Below are 24495 nucleotides of genomic sequence, written 5' to 3' on the forward strand. Positions count from 1 at the left end.
TAACACATGTACAGATTACCACTGACCATCAAAATCTGAAATCATGAATTTTTGTGGAGGTAAAACTTCTGTTGAATTTGTGGTCAAGTCCAGATTATTCATTAAATGGAATGACTAAGAATATAACAATTCACCTCCTGTCTTGCACAGAATAAAAATTTCTAAACCTGCTAGTTTTCTTAAAAGTCTCAAATCATGAGAATTTAATCTCCTGAGTTAACAGAAGACATTATTTTCCTGGTAATCCTACATCAGCCGTACACAAAATATTTCGTTATAAACAAATCCGAGATAGTTTTATTTTCAATTTTGTTTAATAATTCATTATAATATGACCATGTAAATTGACTAGCCAATCTTCCTCAACAAAAAAAATTTATTCTACAAAAGAAAAAAAAAAGTTTGCATAGTGAAATGCATATATTTTCCACACAACCATTTTCATTAAACATGAAAATCAAATGCATAATTCAAAAATAATAGGAGAGAGCTAAAATAGACTGAACCTGTTGTTCAGACCCACACTGTTTCTTCTGAATAGAATAAATATTGTTGAGCTAAATATACCTTTAATTTTCAACAACCAGAAATGGGCATCTCACAGTTATGGTGAACAACCAATATACTGTACATGTACTTATTAGTATCAGTATTTTCAATACTGGTAAAAGACATTGGCAACTTTGAAAAAAACACACCATAAAATGAATCAATTTTAAAAAAAATCATGTTAATTATCCCTGAATTTATATTTCTGAATTAATCCTAAATCTAATCTACACAACCAATTTATTTTAGTGTCACTAGGATGACCATGTCACTTGATAAAACTATGTCAACAGAAATTCACGGCTGAAAATGCAAGTACTGGAACACAGCAATATAACTGAGTGAATCAAAGAATTTGAAGGTGTTGGGAGTGGATCAAAGAATTTAAAGGTGTCAGTGGATCAACAGTTCTAAAAGGTGTTGTGAATGGATCAACAGATCTAAAAGGTGTTGTGAGTGAATCAAAGAATTTAAAAGGTGTTGGGAAGGAATCAAAGAATTTAAAAGGTGTTGTGAATGGATCAACAGATCTAAAAGGTGCAGTGAATGGATAAACAGATATAAAGGTGCAATGAATGGAAAAACGGATCTATAAGGTGCAGTGAATGGATCAATAGATCTAAAAGGTGCTGTGACCCAAGTGAGTGGATGTATCATAAAAATATATATGCACCACAAATATATATATGCACCACTTAAAAGAAACCTTTGAACAATTCACAAAGCAAAAGGACAGCATATTAGTAAAAAAAAATTTGAATGCAACAAACAGTTCTTCATGATTTGCATTGACTTTATAACTTAATTTCACTTGTACAAGGAAATTTGATTGATTGATTTGACTTTATCAATATTTCTTACATAATAAAAACAAAGTTGTCATTAAGTTGCACCATATGAATTAGGAATTATGTCACACTGCGTTTGGCTTCTCTGTTTCCATTGTTGCTATGGCAATATTGCTCTTTCATACAAAATTAAAACTCTCTTTAAGATTATTCATTAAATGCAGTTTACTTAATTGAATTGTAAAGAATGCAAGTAATTTCTACTCATTCTGTGTGTTATAAAAGTAAATTTTCATAATTTATTCTTTTTTACAAACTGTGAAGGACTTGCATTACCTTCATTCCTTAAATACATGTACTAAATAATGCCTCCGGTAAACAAAAACCCCTATCACATTCACAAAACTATACATAAGTTAACATTATCAAGTGGAAATGGACGGTAGTCTGGAGTCATTGGAGTGTGTCTGACCTTACAAAATGTTACACAACACAGAATATTCAAATCACAAAATTCAATGATCTGATCACTAAAACTCTTAAAACAGAACACCGAATATTCAAATCACAAGATTCAACAATGTGGTCACTAAAACTCTTAAATAGAACACTGAATATACAAATCACAAAAATTTGATGATCTGGTCGCTAAAACTCTTGAACAGAAGACGAAATATTCAAACCACAAGATTCAGTGATTACGTCAATAAAACTCTTAATCAGAACATAGAAAAAACAAATCACATCACTCAATGATCTGGTCACTGAAAATATTTAAACAGAACACAGAACATTCAAAGTCACATGTATACAAACAATGGTCTAGTCACTAAAATACTTAAACAGGTGTAAACAAATTATAAATAATAGTGTTCAGCATTGGTGCATTAATACCAACAATAATATTGGAATTCAAGTGTGTGAAAATAGATTACATTTATGTATGTTGATAAACTTTGGAATCATAGGCAAACCACACAAATTACATCATAAAACCTTGATGTGGAGCAATGTCCAGATCAAAAATAATGCATACATGTATATCCAAATTTAAAAACAGACATATTAATGCACAATACTTTTAAGCAATGCTTTTATAGTATTTTTCCATGAATTATCATAAAATTTTGAGATTCACAAAGACTTTCTACATCTTGAATCCACCTTTACATTCACAACTACCAAAACAATGTTAATGTGTTGTATATAACACATATGTATGGTACACGTACATATTATGACTGAAACATTTCACGCTTTAACAACGCCCCCTTCAGGGGATGTTGGGCCAACAGTCAAACATGGCAAGGAATGGAAACAGTTCAAGGTGATGAACAAGTGAACAGACTAAACTTAGACATTGCAGCATTTCATTGACTTCTTTTTCTTCTCCTCATATAGATCATTCTTCTCCATCTCTGAAACAGGGAAACAGACTGTCAGTGGACATGTTACAAAAGAATCTTACTATTCCTCCACTTCAGCACAGTTTTGTTATCCTCCAATGCAACTCCTCAGAAACAGCTCAACAGATTTTGTTAAAATTTTGTATATTTTTAATCCCCATATGTAGTTGATCGTACTGATCGCCAATTTGATTAAACTTTTACAGGAGTTATGGAACTTTGTACATGCTACACTATAGGAACACTTTGTGGATCCAACTCCTCGGAAACCACTCAACGGATTTTGTTCAAATTGTGTAGGATTGTTAGTCACAATATCTAGTTCATCATATAACACCAACATTTTGATTATACAATTTTTACAGGAGTTATGGGACATTTGCGCTTCAACTTTTTTTCTGAGGCGGCAGAGGGCATGTGGCTACGCGTAGTAATCTTGTATGTGATTCAAGGAAAATTGAACTAATCTGTTATCATACATGTACAACAAGTGAAAAACGATAAATTTCTATCCAAAGTTGTCAATTGTACCTCATAAACAGGTAGTGGAGATACCAACAACTCTGGAGATTGTATAACGACTCGCACATCTACAGATACAAATTGTAAGTTGTTCCTTCTTTCTTTACTAATGCATATACTCACTAATTAAGTCGTTTCCAATCTGTTTAGTTTGTGTTGGAGAGTATTCCAACTCCCGCAGCACAGCCTTCTCAAATGTCAGACACACAACCCGGAAAAAGTAGTCATTTACGTTCTCTCCTGTAAACAGCAAAAGAAGGAATGAAATGCGTGGAAGCCTTAACTGTTACACTTAGTAAGAATCAGGGGCACTTCAAGGATACTTAGTGGGTGGGGATAGGAATGTGTCTTGAAGGTAGAGGGTCTGCAAACAGTCGCAAGTTCCGTTAGTTCATACAGCAAAGTTACGGGGCTCTAATCGTTCTAAATCTTTGAAATACAGTTCATTAAGTGAGTACAAATGTTACGATTTTTTTTCTATCTTTTCTATTTTGATTTTCCTGGTGGTAAAGTACAAACTGCTTAAATTCAAAATCCATCTTTTTACCCCTGACTTTTACTGTCAGTCAATCTGATATTCAATATTCAAGACATGAGTTTTTGTAATTTGAAACCCTGAAAATATGAGGTCCTGAGTCCAAGGAAATGTTGGCATGATATAAAACTGTCACTGCATTGACCAATTAAGAAAAATATAAGAGGAATTCTGAATTTGCCACTACAAAAACCAATAATCCAGACCTACATTTTATAGCTGGCAAGAAGGGATTCTATACAAGAAAATTCTGGCAGTGACTGTACACTTCAGTAGTGTTGTACCTGAGTAATGGACACTGCGTGTACTACTGTCACACTACATTGTACTTGCAACAGATCTAGAACCATATACTTTACTTACCTGACTTTGAAGACACCGCCCAGTACTCTGCCCCCAGGGTCCTGGATATTTCAGCAGCTCGTCTTTCTACATTATCATAGGCAGCAGGGGACTACAACAAAACTTCTGTTAGCATGATACTAGATGTGTGAAATAAGCTGTAACAGAACTCCTGTTGGCATGATACTAAAAATGAGAAATCAGTTGTAACAGAACTTGGCATGATACTAAAAGTGTACAATAAGTCGTTTATTTGCATTCAAAAAGTTTTGCCAATTTATTTTGCCTTTTAGATCAAGATCTTTTTCAATCTTTCTTTTTTTTGCTATTTGAAATTTCAGTACTGTGTATTTTGATTCCACTACAGATGTATGCATATCACTTTTGGGAGAAATATCCAAGTTTCCATCTGTAGTTGTATGAGAGATTATGCATGTATTTAAGAGTTCAAATCTGTAATATTCACATGAAGAATTTTTACCAATTTGTCTTTCTTTGTGCCAACCAGAAACTTGACAGGTTCGTCTGCATTTTCACATGCATCCGCCATCCAGCGAGAGGCATTTGTCAATGATCGCTCATCGCTAAGGTCAAAGACTACCATGACAACTAAACGGCAAAGACAAAAAATTAACTGTGGCGTAACGTTTGGAATAATTACAACTGTGAATCTGAAGTCAATCTGTCATTAAACTGTTACCATTAGTTCCTCTATAATACGAGGCTGCTATGCATTTGAATCTCTCCTGTCCAGCTGTGTCCCAACTGTCAACAAATAAACAATTACATAAAGTGAGTTCAAATCTTCAAGAAAAAGAGGTATTTCATGTGTCAGTGTAATGCAAAGAGACTCCCAGAATGAACTTTATCATCAATTTATTGATACCATAAAGTCCCATGTTATTCAAATGAGAAGTCATGATGAGAATTGTACACCGTGTCAGCCCATAAAATTTCACAAACATTGAAGAGAGAACTTATGTACATGTGGTGATGGTATGGAAGAAAAACTCCTGACCATAAGAGATGTCATAAAAATGTGAAACCATTTAAAAATTGTAACAAAAAAAATCTTTGCAAGACCTTATATGGACTTTTCCATCTTGGATCCCCTTGCCTATGGTGGTCCCCCAAACCCTCGTCTTTTTCAAGGTTTTACTTTACTCACTTTACTTCATGAAGTGTGTCAGCACTTCATGAAAAAGTATGCCAGCATGAGGTATTGAAGATCATGTCAAAAACGAAATTCAATTCTTATACATGTACATATATAAATTCTACATTTTATGTCTGTCAGAATTTCCAGCCCTTAAAATAATGTAGTATTTATCAAGTAGTTCTGTATTTATATGTGATTTTTTTTTCCAACTGCAGTGCATTCATGAAGAAATATTCATCATAAAGATTACAAAAAATATCAAAGGCAAAAATATTGGAAATGTAAATATACATGTACGAGTTTTAATCAAGTAGCATCAACAGTTTCTTGGAGATGGATAATTTAGAAAACTTTATCCTACTGTTGTCTGCTTTCTGAGAGACCAGCAAAGCCAGGCTATCACAGCAGGATTAACAGCTCCACAGAGACAATTCTTTTCAACACAGTAAACCAACTTTTATTTGTTCATGATTTATGAGTGATGAATTGATCTAGAGACGTTTTTGCAGAAGGATGCAATTTTCACAAAACAATTTTCACAAAATGACACTCTTAACAAATTTCATTAAAAAAATTCCATCAAAACTTTACAAATCCAAACAAAACTTCCGATGGGTCATTTCAAAGTCCCTTTGCCTCTACTGCGATATTATCGTTGTTTTTACTTTGATACTTACGTCTGGAGAGTAAAGGGAACAGAGACCTCTACTGTGATATTATCGTTGTTTTTACTTTGATACTTACATCTGGAGAGTAAAGGGAACAGAGAGGATTGAGAATTTCTCCACTTCAAAGTCCACTCCTATAGTAGCCTTGTAGTCACGATCAAAGGCATCATGGCAAAATCTGTTTTAAAAGCACATTGTTATTTTAATACTGCATGTTTCATACAGGCAAGAATGATAAAATAGAATTTCATGAATAGATTAATTTACTTCAAATTAATGAAACAAGAGTACCAGACACAGTACAACATACGCTCGTTAGACCTTCAGTGCTGTATCTGTATCAATGGTGAGAAAATGTCCAGAAAACTATTTGACCTACTTTTAGCCCTAAAGTAGGCCATGGTGCACCAATCAAGGTAAAATGTAAACTGATTGTGTACATGTATTTCTCTGACAGGGAGGTTATGACAAAATTTAAAGGGCAATACCTCTACTCATGACCAAAAGAAATCTGGAAAACGAAAACAAAGTATTCCTACTAAGTGATACTACGACCTTGACCTCTGACCTTGAAAAACAAAAGGTGTCCCCCATTTGAGATGAGGAGTATGTGTACCAAATTTGACGGTCCTAGCCCATCATGATGATAAAATGTACCAAGTTGTAAGATCCTGGAGATTACAGTTCATTTTGCCTACAAGGTCCAGATAGACAGACAGCACAAACAACGCTATATCATAATAGAATACATCCCGTCTTAGACGGGTGTATAAAAAATTAAAAATATGGTACAATTCAAGTAGATAAAACAAGCATCATGAAACTAATTGCAGATTACATTTTTTCTTTGATGATCATTATAATAATTCCGTGATAAAGAAGCTAGATCTTGATGTATATTAATCATTGTTCAACTTACCTGTTTACTAAGCTGGTTTTTCCTACAGAAACGTCTCCTACTAACACAGCTTTACAAATTTTTAAACTGGAATAAAATAAATTTATAATTATTTGCATTCAATATATCATTATCAAATTAATGTTGTTTGTACTTTCCCAATCAATTCAAATTTCTATGTCATGTTTTTTTTTACACTACCAATCCCATGTGGGGGAAAAAATTGGTGCCTTTCCCTAAATTGTCTAAACTTGCAACAGGTTTGCAGTCAAATGTAGAACTTTGAATACTATAGTTGTCCAAATTTGGAGTTTAAAAGTATTATCCAATTCAAACAGATTTATCACAATATCGTGTAATGGTCAGACCAGGTTGATTGCAGGTGACCAGTTGACTGGATATTCCAGAGCTCTGGAATTAGTATCAATATCAATTGCAATTTACTTACACAGCTCAGTGGTAGAGCGTCCACTTCATAACCAATAAGGTTATTAGTTTGAGCCCCACTTGTGCCATGACCGCGTCAAACCCAAGACATAAACATAGGTAGTGATTGCTTCTTCAACAAACACTCAGAATCACTGGTCTTTCGGATATGACCTTAAAAATGGAGGTCCCAGTCTATGCGAAAGACATCGGACCATACCGATGTGCAATACCTCAGGTCCAATGCATAATTTTTTTTACACCGGACCGGAATATCCGATGTTTCAGTGTCCGGTTTTGAGCTTTACTATTTTGATGCGGAGTCATTTAAATGTTTGTTATAAGTAAAAAATAGCACACAAATCCAAATATGTAAATGAATGTGATTAAAACCGCATGGACTGTCTAAAGTATTATACGGAAGGGATCCCTGGTATAGTATTACATACTAGTATAATAAATAAGATTCCCTTGGTTTTGCATTTTCACGTGTTTCACTTTTTTATATTAGGTTTTTTGGTCTGACAAATTTGATTCAGTCCAGTGTGTTCATTGATTACACAGGACCGAATGTCCTGTGTGGTCCAAAAAACTTTCGCATAGACTGAGGTCCCATGTCACGACAGGCATTGACATTTAAAAGAATCCTTGCTGGTATGACCCTGAATTTGTGGTACTTTACCTACAGCTGGTGATGTCTCAATTCAAGTAAAAACTCTCAAAGTGATGTACGTTATACATGTATGTAAAACAATTAAAACTTACCCAACTCGTCCTGTTTTGTTTTCTCCACAAGCTTGTCTCACTTTGGGGTGAAAGTTCATTTTCTGGTATGGAGTGGCATCAGGATGGAATGCCTAGGTTACAGATTAGCATGATTAAACCACAGAGTACAGAACTATCTGATATGTATAACAAAAGCATCACAAACTGGTCACATTCACACATTGCACGCAATGCATTTCATACTTGCATTAATGACTGAAAATCATTGTGCCTATGCATGACCTTTTAAATTAATATGTTCAACTTACAGAGCTATTGTTAGAGCAAACACAGCTACATGTACATGAGCGGATCCAGAAATTTTTCCCAGGGAAACTCCTCAAACCATATCTAAACATTCAATTTCCGTTGAAGATCCGCAGCAAAAGTAGTAATATTGTCCAATCGTTTTGCACCTTTTGCTTTTGAACTTCAGTCAATTCAGTGCTGAACAACCATAATATGGTTGTCTAGTTTGAACTCGGAGGCTAATAGCTGGCGAAAATGAATCTGATCTGCCAAAATGGACGATCAACATTCATTCAAATATTGTGAGGGTGACCACAAGTAGCTATATTTTAAACGGTAATTCTAAGTTGGACTGAAACCAATGCATAAAATCCAACGTGTCGTAATGAAAGAAAATTGCATGGAGAAAATGGTGAAAGGTTAACATGGTTAACGACGGTGACCTAATTCTCAGCAGTCGGACTTCTTTTTTCAAAGTTTCTGTGAAGTCAGGTAAACGATTTATGTATTACAAAACAAAACAATATTCTGGCTTTCAACTAGGAGAACTTTTTATGCATTATCACGATTAATATCGAAGTTTGAAGAATTTGAAGCGAGTAACGGAGAATTAATGGCGGCTTTAACAGCTCCCTTCACTCTATATACTATATATACCAGTTTGCTCAGATTGTGTCAAAACCATGTGCTTCAACTCCTGATTTATATCTGCCACTGCTTCAGGTGTGACTTCAAAATGTAGACCATGGCGTCTCACATCTATCATCTTACCACTGTATTACATTTCGTTACACATTAGGCCTAATGCATAGGGGACCACAAGATAAGGATGAAACTGAGATAATCTATGCAAATTCTTGATTTTAGATTAATTAGATGTAACTTTACAAGATCTCTGCCATTTGTAATGAGGAATTTCTCGGATTGGTGACCCAAAAAATTCTAGATGAATGTGCAGCTTCAGCACAGACTTTTTAGAATGCTTTAGTCATTAGAGCTCGCAGTACGAGACAGTGCAAATTGCTGGGTCACTGTGATACCAAAGAATTTTTTAAAAAAATATACCACCCTGCAAAAAAGAAAGAAAACGGAGAGAAAAAATACAAGAAAAGACTTTACATGCACCACTGTGTTACTATGTCCCATCCAACTCAATTGTGATGTTTTACCTGTGGGAATTTGGTGATCATTCGATCTTTGGCAACATTGTTTGTAAGGATAGTTCTTCCAGCTGACATCTTGTCTGTATTACTTTAGCGAATTTCTCCCCCTATAAAGTCTATATCCTGTAAATAAATACTTTTATGAAACATCACAAGTGCAAGTTTTGTCCTACATTGGCGATAAGTAGAGTTATAATTAACAATGTAAGTAAACTAGTTTTGATAATGAATCGTTTTTAACACCTGTGATTATGAATCTAAACTTAGGGCTTAGGCCTAACACCTGTGAATCTACTTGAACTTGGTAAAACACTTAGCTAAATATTCACCTTGTTATATTTTGTCCTGTTTACTCTATTCAGTATAGTCTGTAAGATCTGAGCTCCTTGGTTTTGTCATTATAACCCACCCATTCATTCATTGTTCAGACTTAATCACGTTTCACAGTTATTTAACCGGAAGTTGCAGCTAGGAACGCCTTCTTTGGTTAAGTCAAACGTTGATTGTGTAATTTTCGTACGTGAAATACGTGAATAACTTTGATATTAAAGACATCTAACGTTCAGGAAATGGCACCTCAAAACATTTGATTTACTAAATAAAAAAATATATTTGTAAGACATTATTCATAATTTGTGACATTATTAAGTACGATTTATGAAAGAAAATAAGAACGTCAGTTAAACGTTTGAATAGTAGATGATTAGTACGATCCGTATAATGACACAGATGCGAATTCAACACGTGCGCAGCACGATTCATTCTTTTTAGATTCAACATGGCTCCCAAAAAGAAGGGAACGGAAAGTATGGAAAATGAGAAATGCTCTTTTGACCTCAATTCATAAAAAGAACATGTTATATTTATATCAAAACAGTCTATGGTTACGTCAATAAATAAAAATATGCTTCTCATCCGCGGATAAATACATTATCGTAGTAAAAAGAGAGAAATTGTGAGAAGAAAGGGGGGGTTGGGGGGTTGATAGTGATTGGCAACCTAAAGATTTGAAAGAGAACAAAGTTTGCTTACAAATTAGTGCTTTGATTTGATAACAAGTTGCAATGTGTTTTTGAAATCTCATATATTCAGTTTGTCGTGCATCTCAGATATTAATGAATAAGATGGTCTCTTGTCTATAGTAAAAATATTTTGGCTTAATAAGAAGAACAAATGACTACAATTGCATGTATATTCTGCAGGAAGTTGTCAAGATTTATTGATAAAAATCTTTATGATAAAATTTCACTATATAGTATCAGATTTCCATGATTGGCAACTAAAAGATAGTATTGTATTGCTATGTATTACTTTGAATTCTGTGGGGATCTGGGTTAGAATAGGTCCACAGTACCCCTTGTTTGTAAGAGGCGACTAAACAGTGATTTTTAAACACCCATTTTTGGTCTGAATAACGGCCCTTTCCCCTCCCCAAAAAGACCAATTTTTCCCCCCAAATTAACTAGCACTTTTCCCAATAATATAAACTGGCAAAAAACGTATTTGTTAAAAAATAAGTTCAATGTGAATAGTTTATGTATTACATGACAAAGACGCATCAATTCTAGATGATTTAGAAAGAAAAGTCAAAAATTTTAAGAGCTTAAAGAAAAGAAAGTAAGTATGTAAAATAAAGAAGAATGACAAAAATTTGTGTTTGATTTCTTGTTTGATATGATATATTTAGCATATTTACAATAATGACTAGGTTTTCCCAATTTGATCAAAATGTAGTTTTCCTAATTCGAAAGCCACAGGACCCTTTTGAAAAATCACTGGTAAATGTGGCTGTCCTTCGGATGAGACTGCAAAAACCGAGCCTCCATGTCACAGCAGGTGTGGCACAATAAAGATCCCCCCCCCCCCCCCCCCCTTGCCAAAAGGCTGTAAGCGCTAAATTTTGCAGCTCTTCACCAGCAATGGTGATGTCTCCATATTAATGAAAAATGCTCGAGAGGGGTGTTAAACAACAGTGATTTTTTTAGGCCGAATTTTGGCCCTTTCCCCTCCTAAAAATTGCCAATTTTTATTCCCAATTTAGCTTGCATTTTCCCCCAATAATAAAATTATGAAAGGAAAATGTATTTGAAAAAAATAAATATTCGATGTGAACTATATGCATAAGACTTAACAAAGAGTTATGGGAATGATGATTTGGATAGAATAGTTGAAAATTTTAGAAGGTTAAAGAAAATTAGAAGTGTAAAATAAAGATAAAATAATGTTTGATATGATTTTAAAACTTATTTACTATAAAATTGATTTTCCCAATTTGAAAGCCACAGGACCCTTGTAAAAAACATAGAAAAATCACTGAACAATATTAAATCAGACCTATTTACTCTCACGATTTCGCCGTATTTTGTATGGATTTTGAGTCCAAAATATGTCTCACATTTTCATATACAAGAATACGGAAATCCGTGAGTTTGCATTTTAGCTTTTACAGTTTCCTGTTTTTATCCGTATCCTTTTGATGCTTTACCAATTGCTCAAAAATGTGAGTTATAAAACGTCTTTGATCATAACCAATAACGGAAACCCCGCGAATGAAGGCGAAGTAAGACCATCTTTGGAAATTTTCTCGGGTCTGTCTATGAAAAGAAGTACATCTACGTATGTTCGTTGCAGTATTTGTAAATAATTTCTCTTACTCTCATGTTGGCAGAAATTTATGTCACATTGAAACAAAAGTACACAAACATTGGGAATCACTTCGAAAGTAGACAAGAGGTATGAACGGATATCTTGAATAATGTGAGCTAAGATGAGCTACAGGTGGGAATAACAAGCAAAAGTACATGTTTATGAAATTATCGCCCACATGATTAAAAAATTAATAACTGGAACTTAAGATTAATTCATGAGATCAGAAATTTCTTCATGTGGCATTTGCATATTCTATTGACAATTATTTATTTTGTTATTGGTATTTATTTAAAATTTTCAATGTAGAGAGATGCAATCTTAATTATATATTCATTTGTTTTTTGATAAGGGTATATGTAGTTGCATGGTCTTCATTTGTTAATGTAAAAACGTCTTAAAGAAAATCTTGCTGACAAATCCAATCACAAATACTGAGAGACAACAACACGAGTAAACAGGTCTTTAAAATCAATCAATCATTTACAGTCCAACTTTTACTGCAAATAATTTTGGTGTTAACTTTTTAAGTCAGTATTTTTTCATTGCTGCTCATGACTTTAAAATCAAAGAATCCATGACATAATTTGCCAATACACTTGTGTCAAGACTGACATACCATCAAACATTGTATCAAAGCCCCATTGGAATTGAAAACTTGTAGTGTTGATAATATCTAAAGGCACCTAAAACTGAGGACAAATAAAATTTAGTAGTAATATACTTGAAGCCATTCAATTTAGCTTTGGACAAGCAAAGAATATGGTTATTATTTAAGCAGGTCGTTAAATATCTTCCACTTCTTTCACAGAAGCCCCTGCCAAATCAGTGGCCACAAAGAAGGAGGGTGGAGCTAAGAAGGAATCCAAGACCAAGCCTCCAAAGACCGCAGACAAGGCTGTGAAGGCTAAGAAGGCAGTCCTTCGTGGTATTCACACCAAGAGGAACAAGAAATTCAGGCCATCAGTCCATTTCAGGAGGCCCAAGACTCTGTCCCTCCCCAGGGCCCCCAAGTATCCCAGGAAGAGCGTCTCCAAGATATGCAAGTAGGTGAACTAAGAATGTCATTCCCAAAACCAGTCCATTTCATCACCGTGAAGAAGCTTTTGTTACTTATTGCTTTCATTTGCGAATATTTGATGTATCATTCGTGATCATATAACATTAATGAAAAATCCAACATTGACATACAATAAGATTATTGGTTTGAGACCCCAAAAAAAATATTTTTAAGGAAAAATAAAGTTGTTGACTGAAACTCAAAATATGCATATATCACTGTTTTAAAATGCACCACCCACCATTTAGAATCCCTGATTTTTGTCTCTTTTTTCCCCTTTTACAATGACCCATAAACTACATGAAGCTGGTTAGGGTTCAATGAAAAATTCTCTGGAAAGGAGTTATTGAGAATGAACTGTACCCTGATGTTTGGTTGTAATGTATAACTTGTGTTTCAGATTGGACAAATACAGCATTGTTAAGTTTCCCCTCACCACCGAGTCCGCCATGAAGAAAATTGAAGATAACAACACTCTGGTGTTCATTGTGGACAAAAGGGCAAACAAACCCCAGGTCAAGCAAGCAGTCAAAAAGTTATACGACATTGATGTAGCCAAAGTCAATACTCTGGTCAGGTGAGTAGACAAACAATTGGTCATTTTACATGGTCAAAATTAATGTATGTCATTGGAGGATTTCTGAATATAGGAAGTAATTATTTTTCTATTATTAGAATTATTGGAGAAAAATGTTCGAGAGGTTTTCGTCAAAAATAAAACTGGGGCCCAAAGTGGGTTATTTTGTAACAGTTTTGGCAGCACACTAATTACATTTAATTGTATGTAGCTCTTTTACTGGACAGTCTCACCATTGTGATGTGTGTTTGCATGGAAATTTTGCACCAATGGTTTCTTATAATGTTTTATGATCATCACTGAAGAATACAAATTATAATTTCCTTTTTTACGATTCTCGATCTAACGCCGCGTCAAAAATTAGATATTCAAATCACGTAGTGTTCCAACTTGTTACCTTGCCGATCACCTGGCATTAAAAGTGAAGGTCACAGGCCCTTTTGATATGACCTTAGATACGGAGGTCCTGTGTTATGGTAGGGGTTGGCATGATAAAGAACTCTCACTGCTATGGCCGAAAGTACCATGTATAAATACATGTAAGTCTAAATTTGTGGCACTTTACCTCAAACTGATAATGTCTAGTAGAGTGAACAATTCTGAAATGGGAATAAACAACAATTGAACTAATGGAGTCCTTTGCAACAAATGCAAGGTTGTTAGTAATATTTCTGATTAGCCATTATACAGTTATTTAAATTTGAAAATCTTCATAGATAAAAATCATAAAGTTAATGCTTGTTAAACCACCACCTTTTGTGAATTGGAAAATGGCAGTATAATAAATTTGGCGATGATCTGAATATAGTGCATATTGATCGTTAGTTTGATCAAACACATTGCAAGGGACTGGTTCATGGTGCTCTGGTTGTTTTTTGTTTTGTTTTTTTTGTGAGAATTTTTTTCATTTTTATGTTAAACATTAAAAATATAACTCTTTAAAGTTGACAATCAAAATATGGACCATCTTAATGCAAGGATAAGAGCAATATTTTAGCCTTCACAGTGATTCAAATTGGCATCGGCAAATGGCTGATAAATATTGAAAATGGCCGACTAAAATTCTCCAGAAAGGCCAACATGGCCTATGAAATTTTTGTTTTTCGGTCAGTATGACTGATCACTATTTTTGCGTTGTTTGTGATACTTAACCTACAATTGGTAATGTCTCAATTATCAACGGGATGTAAAACAAACAACACCCTGCAACACAGGAACAACCGAGAAGAATTCAGAAACAGTTATCTGCAGTCATGATAATTAACTGAAGAATTGAAAAATAAAAAGTCAGTTTAACTTTGAAGTTTTGAGTTTATTTTGCACCATTGCTTTGAATATATGTTTAGGGCCTAAAGTTTTCATGGAGTTAGGCCAAAATGGCCTATAATTTTTGTATCATTTGGGTCTTCTGTCCTTTTAACTTGCATTCCAATCTGAATCACTGCTTTACTTTGTGTTGCATGTATGTAAACAAGAATGGAATCTTTTTGTCACAAACTAAATAGGGCTATCATGGTTCCAAAAAATTTCAGGTTGGGTCGGTTTAGGATTTTTCATTCAGGTTTGGGTAATTCCAATCGGTTCTATATGGCTATTTAGAATTTTGATTAGCAAGTTAAAATCAAAAAGTTTTATTAGCTCACCTGAGCCTTTGTCCGTTGTCTGTCGTCGGTGTCATAAACTTTTCACATTTTCGACTTCTCAAGAACCACTGCATCAATTTCAAGCAAACTTCGCCAAAAGCATCCTTGGGTGATGGGTCTTTCAAGTTTGTTCAAATGATGGCCCCCGGGGGTTGGATGGAGCCACAATAGGGGATCAAAGTTTTACATACTAATATATAGGAAAAATCTTCTCAAGAACCACTGGGCCAGAAAAGCTGAGATTTACAGATTCAAGTTTGTTCAAATCATGGTCCCCGAATGTTGGATGGGGCCACAATAGGGGATCAAAGTTTTACATACAAATATATAAAGAAAATCTTTAAAAGTCTTCTCAAGAACCACTGAGCCAGAGAAGCTGATATTTACATGAAAGCTTTCTGACATATTTCAGATTTCAGTTTGTTAAAATCATGGCCACCGGGGTAGAATGGGGTCACAAGGGGGGATCAAAATTTTACATACCAAAATATAGGGAAAATCTTTAAATATGAGCCAAGGTGACTCAGGTTAGCAATGTGGCCCTTGGGTCTCTTGTTTGTATTTTGTTAAAATGGACTCTAGTTTAACTTGTCAGAATCTATGGTACTAGAAACAGTAGTCTCTAATACTTATTTCCATTCAATGCTTCCGATGTAAATGTTTTGTCATTGATGATGTCGATCCTATGGCGTATTTTGAGTGTGCCTGACATATCTTGCACATACTGTCATTGTCTGACATATCTTCAATACTGTCATTGTTTTGTCCATGATATCAATTAACAATAAACTAAAGTGCAGCCACACTTTAGATTTTGACTCCATGTTGTTTATATAAATTAGAATAATGATTCTATCATAAAAAGTGGACCTGAAACGAAATACGGAAAAATGGAACCGAACCCGACTCAACTTTTTTATGGTTATTTCAGATACATGTTGCAACCTTATCGGAGAAATGTTAATGTTCTCATTCAAAGAATAAGAAAATTAACATTTCTCAAAAAAGACTGCAATGGGTACTTGAAATAACCATACTAAAAAAACAGCTGTTGTGTTGTTTGGGTCGGGTTCGGTTCGATTTTGCACATGCACAAAACTTGATAATTGAGTTTCTAACAGTAAAACCCAAGACAAAGTCATTTTAAGGAAGAGCTCAACAATCTTGATTTTGGAAAGATAATGAAAATTATGAGTCTGTTTTACTGATTCACTGTATGCGAGACTTAGATAAAAAGGTATACCAGTAAAGTGTTCCCATATATGGCCCCAGGGGCAGATTTCCATTGTTATGCATTACTGATCATGTTCTAAGTACACTTTATTCTCAGTCCGGGATCCAGTGACATATATCTGCAATTCATCTTCATTGCAAGGGAATACTTTCATCATATAATTTTCAGTACAGAAAGTGAGTGTAAAATAAAGTTTTAGCTTATGTCTCCAGAGTTTAGTGAATGTTTCTTAGTATATGTCTCCTATATGACTATTAACTATAGATGTTGTTGTTACAGACCTGATGGTGAGAAGAAAGCTTATGTCAGACTGGCCCCAGATTATGATGCATTAGATGTTGCCAACAAGGTACTATACTAAACTTATCATTATTGAGATTAAACTGGATTAAGATCAAATACAGTTGAACTTCGTTATCTTGAACACTGATATCTCGAATACCATGGATATGTTGAAGTGATTCGGAAATCTGAACCACTTATTCTATAAGTATTTTACCCTTGATATATTGAAAGTGCTTTCTCGGTCCCATTGAGTTGGAGATAATGAGGTTTAACTGTGTTAATGAAATAAAAAGTGTTGGTTGGTGTCAATGTTGCTCACATGTGTGGTCAGGCTGAACTAAATAAAGTTTATGTTTTTCAACAATAAGTATAGGATATTTGTGTTAATTGTTCTAATAACAAAACCCACAATTTTAACATTTAATTTTGAATCCTTTCAAATATTTATTATGCCTCCCCCCCCCCCCCCCCCCCCCCCCCCCCCGAAACTAGTGGGCATATTGTTTTACACTTGTCAGTTGCAGTGTTCGAAATTGGTTTAAAACTTGGTATTGACCACTGGTCTATGCGAAAACAAGATGACATAGACCTCATCGAATTGACATAGACCGCAACATTGAAAAAAATAACACGTATTTATTACATTTTTATTTATTTCAAATTGTACTTAGAAAGCATATTTTCTTTCCATTTTAATATCCTCCTTTCCTCATAACATTTATCAGACATTGACTGACCATGCAGGGTCCTTTGGGATAACTTTATTGCTTTAAATCTAGAAAATCGGCATAGACAATTTGGTCTATCTCAATTACAATTGGCATATACCAGTGTCATTTGACATAGACTCGGACTATCGGTCTATGGTTAATTTCGAACACTGGTCAGTTGGTCTGTAGACCAAATCTTATCCTTCATTATCTTAGTGTCAAAGGTCAAGAGTCTGCTCAATATCTTGATGCTGTCAATGAAATTACACATTTATAACCCTTTTCAATTTTGCACCATGTGGGCTTACATGTTTCTGAAACATTTCTTGTTTAGATTTCATTGTTGAGTATGAAAATAAGAAATTTGTATTTATGGCCTGTTTGTATGAGTTTTTGGTTAAATAGCATCAGTAAGGACTGTTGCCTTTATATACCTTCAGTTCGCTTTGTATTTTGATACACACCCAAAAAGTTGCTTTATTCAAATGTTTTTTAAAAAAATTGTTTTTTCTTTCATTCCCTCATGCATAGGTGTAAAATAAGATGTGTTTGTGAAACACAAATGCCCCTGATAATGGCCAATTCCAAAGATGGCCAAGGTCACAAGGACAAATATCTTGGTACCAGTATCTTGTCACAAAAAATATTCATGTGCAATATGAAAGCTCTAATATTGTCAGAAAGGTCTTGTCACAAGGAATGCTCATGTGAAATATTAAAGCTCTTAGACTAGTACTTGCTTAATGACAGACAGGACAAAAACCATCTTCGATTCGGGGGGGGGGGGGGGGGGGGGGTGGGGGGATATATGATACATGAAATATTTTTCAAGCATAAAAAGATCTACCTGATGTAAAACTGTTTTGTTGGGTCTTAACATAGTAACCATGACAATATTAGATTATTGTATAAATGAATTATTTCTTATTTTTCAGATTGGAATCATCTAAACAGAAGATTGTTATGTGTATATATGGGGAAATAAAAAAAAACAACAACACTAACATACTGCAGTTTATTATTTTTGAATTAATGCACAGGATGCAGAAATTGGATTAAATTGTTCTACATTGTTCACTCTTTGTTTCGACCCATACTTTTGCTAAGATGGTTCATACTGGAGAATGAGTGAAACTGGATTACAAAACGACTTTTCTGTCTAGGTGAGACACGCCAGTTGAAAAGGATACACTGGTGATTTTGCTGAACTTTGTAATGCTGAAGTTGAACCAAAATACATATAGTTGATACCGGTGATATATGGGTTGCATTTGTGTATGCACATCTACAATGGGATTTCATTTTATTCAGGTGTAAAATATCACAGAATGTCATGATTATAAATTTTAATCACAAATGGAAACCTGACATAATCTATAGCACAATGCAATAACAGTAAATGACATAGATAACATGACATTTTAAACAATCTTGGCATTAATTCCACATTTGGTAATCATACTCCAACTGTCCTTGAAAAAGATGAAATTCTTTAAAACCATGCTTCAGTTTTAGACACATTTAATATCCCAGTCAATGGGGTAAATGAATATGAGTTACCGTACCTATATATGTACTGGATTCCTAAACTTCACAAAGAAAGATATATTGCTGGATTGAGTAAATGTTCTCACGAAAATATTAACAGCTGTGAAGGAGAAATTAAACACTACTGTGCCACAACACCTGCCAGTGGTGTAATTTAAATGTGGATTCTAAAGAACTTCTTATAATGAAGTAATAGTAAACTTGAAATCGCAAAACAACATCAAAACGTAAGACTTTTCAACACTTTTCACGACCATTCTTTGCGATAAATTAAAGACTAAACTTTTTGACATCGTAGGCAGTTGCTTCTTCAACTAAAATGGAACACGGAAATATTCATATCTAGTTATCAGTCATCCAAAAACTTACTTTGTTAAACACCACTCTGATTCCATGCACAAGTACTCTGGAGTTGAAATAAAAAATGTACTAGAGTTCCTCATTGACAATATCGTCGTGGTCTTTGGTGATCAGGTGTTCCAACCGTCTGGGGGAATTCACCATGGGCACGAATTGTGCTCCTTTGTTATCTGACCTGTTTTTATATTCATATGAAGCAGAATTTATTAAAAAAAAAACTTAAGTTTACTAAAAGTTCTTCAGAATTTTATAGAATCCACATTTGATTTACACCACTTCTGGAATATGTAGTCGCACAGTCATTTTCACAAGTCAAGGGTTATTGATTCGTTACCTCGCACTCATCAATAACCCTTGACTTGTGAAGATGTCGCACAGTGAGTTTGAAGTTTTTCCTTCACAGCTGTTAATATTTTCGTGAGGAGCAAAGATAGGGGCTTGGTAGATCCAGCAATGTATCTTTGTAAGGGTTTTTATGTAGTTTAGGAATCCAGTATAGGTACGGTAACTCATATTCATTCGACCCTTTGACTGGGATATTAAATGTGTCTAAAACTGAAGCATAGTTTTGAAGAATTTCATCTTTTGAAAGGGCAGTTAGTGTATAAGTACGATTACCAAAAGTGGAATTAATGCCAAGTTCGTTTAAAATACAGTTGTAATAATGAGCCTTACAAACAAAGACAATGTTGTTACAAGCTTTGTCAGCTGGAACCAAAACATATTCCTCATGTAACCTATATCTAATTTTTTTTATCACTTCTGGTTTACTAATCACAGAAGGATAGATGGTACGTACTTTTGTTTTGATATGTCTTATACGGGATTTTAATATTCCTCTTATGCTTTTAACTCATTTTATCAAGTTCTTTTTCATATTTAGCCCATCGTCTGGCATAATCTTTGACAGAATTCATAATAGAGATGAAGTTCTGTCGTCAATAGAAAGACCGAGGTTCTCTGTATTTAGGACCTTTTCGAAAAAGTGATTTCAGGTCCTCATTTTCAACTATATCAACATCATGTCCGGCTGAACTATAGTTGAAAGAAGAACACGTAAGATAGGTATAAAATGGTCTATATCTAGGCACTGCAAAGTTTGTTTATAATTAAAAAGTTTGGATGCAATAGTGGAAGTATATTTGTTGGAGACTCGGGGGCGGATCCAGGAATTGCGGTTACGGGGGGCGCCACTTTATGAGGCAGACGGTCCAGGGCGAAGCCCTCGTGGGGGTCCAGGGGGCGAAGCTCCTGGATTTTACAGAGTTTATGTGGCTTGAAATATTTCTCCTATTAAGTCATTTGTACTATTTTCTATCATTTTTAAAAGGTGAAATTAATAAAAATTACCCAAATTTTAAGGGTTTTTTGGAAAAAATTAAGTTCTCCCAATAAAGTAATTCAAGAAATCAAAAGATTTTGTCATTTATTTCTCCGGGAATGGAAGAAATTATTGCTTCTTTTATCGTTTAGTACATTTTTCGAAACAAGATACCGCGATTTACCGTAAATTTGAAAATTTTAGGGGGTGGGGCGGCTGCGCCCCCTCTAAATCCGCCACTGAGACTTGAACTTAAAATAAGTGGGAATACACGACTGAACCCTTTTATGACGAAGAATGTTGCTTATGTTGACGGTTTAATGAGCAATTACCTTTCTGTAGAGTAAGAAGGCAGTATGTTGAAAACTTTAGTATAGTCTGTAACTGTTAAAATAGATATTTGCTTGACGGTCTTTTATGAACTTGACCTTTGACCCCACAACTCGAAGATATATAGATTTATGCCTCTAGTGGTTTACAACCTTTCTGTAAAACATGAGAGATTAATGTGGAAAACTTTTCAACTTATAGTGTGACAAGAAAAGCATTGTAAGGTTATATTGTTGTGACTTTGACCTCATGAGTCTAAAACATATAGGCGTCTTCATTTAATGATCAGCTACATGTACTTTTGTATGTCGGAAATATGAAAGTTTATATTCAAAACTACTCAAAATTTGATTCCCTATTGTGGCCTCACCTTATCCTCCAGAGCCATTAATTGAATAAATTGGAATCTGCACTACCTGATGATGCTTGCAAATTAATTAGACTAACCATGGTCATGTTGATCTCGAGAAGACGATTGTTTTCCATGATAGGCAAATAAAAAATAGCATTGTGTTACCATGTAAAACTGTGATTCCCTATTGAGGTCACATTCTACACTGCACCGTGGGTACAAGATCATTCATCATGTCGTGAAAAATTAATTTCTGTGGAAACGAGGGGGTTACCGAATATAAATAACCTCCTCGTTTCCACAGAAATTAGTGAGAAATATGGTGCATGTGTTGTACATGTACGTTGCATTATCATGTATTAAATTTTATGTTTATTATGTATTATTGAATATCTCCTGCATGAAGAAACAAAAATAGTTAAAAATAATTAATGGATCATTCAAGAAGTTGTTTATCATCTTTAACAACGAATATTTATAAAAGATCGCATTATCCTAACATGTATACATCAAATCTTATTTTCAGTCAATTAAACAACCTGTATACTTTTATTGTGCTTTCTTTTTTTATTTAAATAAAAATTGCAGATTGATCACAAGTATCATTTTGTTTATATCATATTGTTTTAAAAAGAAGTTTATTTCAATGACTTACTCAAGAATATCTGTAGAAAACAAACTTAAAACATATCTTTTTAAACTTGCATTTGATCTGTAATTCGGTATTTATGTATGCAGTTATTTTAAAAAAAAGTTATAGTATTATTTCATGCCTTTTTCTATGTATTTATTGTTCTTTGTTTTAGATTGCTTTACATGTAAAGCGTTTTTGAATAGAGTAATTGTCTTTTATAATTAGATAAAGAGCTATATAAATGTATAATAATAGTAATAGAATTCTGTCCAAACTTTTGAAAAATTCCTCAGTTTTTTAAAAATTATTATCATTCTATAACAAAATAAACTGGAAATTATCGGAAAACTGTGTGTTTTAGAGCTCCAAATATATTCAGTTTAAACAAAACATGATACAAGTATTGAATGTATCTTTCTTATGAAATGCTGGTAATGTATTATACAGACCCGTATCAATGATTTTCAAAGTGGGATTGAGGTCAATTTAGTAAAATATTACAACTTCACTACCGTGTACTACTGCCAGGGGCAACACAAAACTTGCGTATGAAGATAACAGACGAATCACTTTATCACCCATCCACCCCCCACCCCCTCTTTCATGTTGCTACGTCAATGATAAATGAGAATAAATTGTACAAGTTTAAGTACTTGTAGATGCTCCATGCCACTATTTGCATTTATGTCACAGACTGCAGACTCACAGAGGAATGTCATTGAATCATATTTCTGATGTTGTTATACAAATCTGAACATTGTTGAAAAAAGCGTATCCGGCGTGACAAGAATACAAACAATAAAACAACCAAACACGCAATCTCACTTAACACAGAGTGTGCATCTGTTGTATATAGTGTATATCTAGTTTGTAATGATATTTCAATGCAGGAAATACAAATCATTATTAACGATTTGTTGGAAAGAAGAAAAAAAATATTTCGACGTTTGAAAAAACAGCATTATCTGGTCAACTTCTGACGTCGACGCTGAGTGGATTGGAGTTTTCTTTGAATTTTCACAGTTGATAATTCACATGCTTTTTAGTTCAAAATCATATCTCTGATGACGCACTGTGAGCGAACGGAAATGGTAGAATAGAATGCTTCAGGTGTTGTAATACGCAATTTCCGAGTTGCCCAATAGTTCTTTCCCTTTGTGGAACTCTTACGTACAGTGAGACGCAAAACATATTTTTGTCCACACGCGTTGGGTACAAATGCTTATAGGCGCCTTCATATATTGCCTTAAAGGCCGATTATCAGACACCATGCAAACACCCAAATTGCAGGGACACACAATATTAGTAAGTTTATGAGTATTTAATAATAAAATAGCTCAAACAAAAATCGATAATAGCCATCTTTCTTTGATTAAAGTATCACTCATGCTGAAGAGAAAATGAAAAATTATTTCATATTTAATTTGATGGTCTAATTCAAACAAATATTTTTCTTGATATGGTCAGTTTAATGTATACCAACAGCTGATATAAACAAAATTTACGCTTTCATAACTTTTATCCTTATTTACGTAGCTAGTCTATAACACATGTATACATATGTATACATCTTGTACCCTCCCAAGCGTTCAACAGAATACTGAACGTACCTCCATCACAGAAGAGCTGATATTTCGAAAGTTGCGTATTGAACCTGTCCTTAATTTAGATCATGCCAAACACTGATGCAGAGATGGAAGAAAAAATTATGTAAGATGATCTATATCTAGGCACTGTAAAAGTTGTAATCCAAAAGTTTGGATACGCTTGTTGACATATAATTGTAGGAAATACAGGGTGTAGACTTGTACTTGAAATATGATGGACTTTGTTTCATTATAAACACGTCCTTTTGTCAACTTTAGTCCGGGATATGATATTACTGGTGATGTTCATATAGTTGAAACTGGCGTTCTTTCAGACGATGTCTTTCAGTTTGCGCCAGAATTCTGTAGAATATTATGCATGCGATAGGCTAAAACTTGACACCTTGTTAAAATGGATAAAAAAAGTATAAGAGGAATATTAAAATCTCGTATTAAACATACCAAAACCAGAAGTGATGAAACAATTTGATAGGTTATACATGAGGAATGTATATACATTCAGTTGAAAAAGCTTGTAACAATACTGTATTTGATTGTATGACTGAGTACTACAACTGTATTTTAAACGAACACGGTTTTTATTCCACATTTGGTGATCCAACTAGTACTGCAAGTTTCCTTTCAAAAGAAGAAATTCTTCAAAAATAATGTTTCAGTTTTAAGCACATGTAGTATTCAATGGGACGGATAACTACTATTTACCATACCAATACACATG

The 24495-nt window shown here is 34.1% G+C and overlaps 2 protein-coding genes across 2 annotated transcripts; one reads left to right on the plus strand and one right to left on the minus strand.

Annotated features, from left to right (window-relative positions):
* Positions 1-295: 295 nt before the first annotated feature.
* On the minus strand, positions 296-9941 carry LOC125657189 (ras-related protein Rab-34-like). The gene is made up of 10 exons (XM_048887843.2): positions 9800-9941; positions 9477-9593; positions 8059-8150; positions 6889-6954; positions 6046-6147; positions 4843-4907; positions 4624-4751; positions 4164-4254; positions 3389-3505; positions 296-2755 (listed from the first exon to the last, which is right to left on the minus strand). The coding sequence occupies exons 2-10, from the start codon at positions 9543-9545 to the stop codon at positions 2691-2693; spliced, it is 795 nt and encodes a 264-aa protein (XP_048743800.1). The 5' UTR covers positions 9546-9593; positions 9800-9941; the 3' UTR covers positions 296-2690.
* LOC125657171 (60S ribosomal protein L23a-like) lies at positions 9940-18631 on the plus strand. Its single transcript, XM_048887828.2, has 5 exons — positions 9940-10276; positions 12928-13162; positions 13577-13753; positions 16910-16979; positions 18561-18631. The coding sequence occupies exons 1-5, from the start codon at positions 10249-10251 to the stop codon at positions 18573-18575; spliced, it is 525 nt and encodes a 174-aa protein (XP_048743785.1). The 5' UTR covers positions 9940-10248; the 3' UTR covers positions 18576-18631.
* The last annotated feature ends 5864 nt before the right edge of the window (positions 18632-24495 follow it).

The sequence above is a fragment of the Ostrea edulis genome, chromosome 1 (assembly GCF_947568905.1).
Source record: "Ostrea edulis chromosome 1, xbOstEdul1.1, whole genome shotgun sequence".
Lineage (NCBI taxonomy): Eukaryota > Metazoa > Mollusca > Bivalvia > Ostreida > Ostreidae > Ostrea > Ostrea edulis.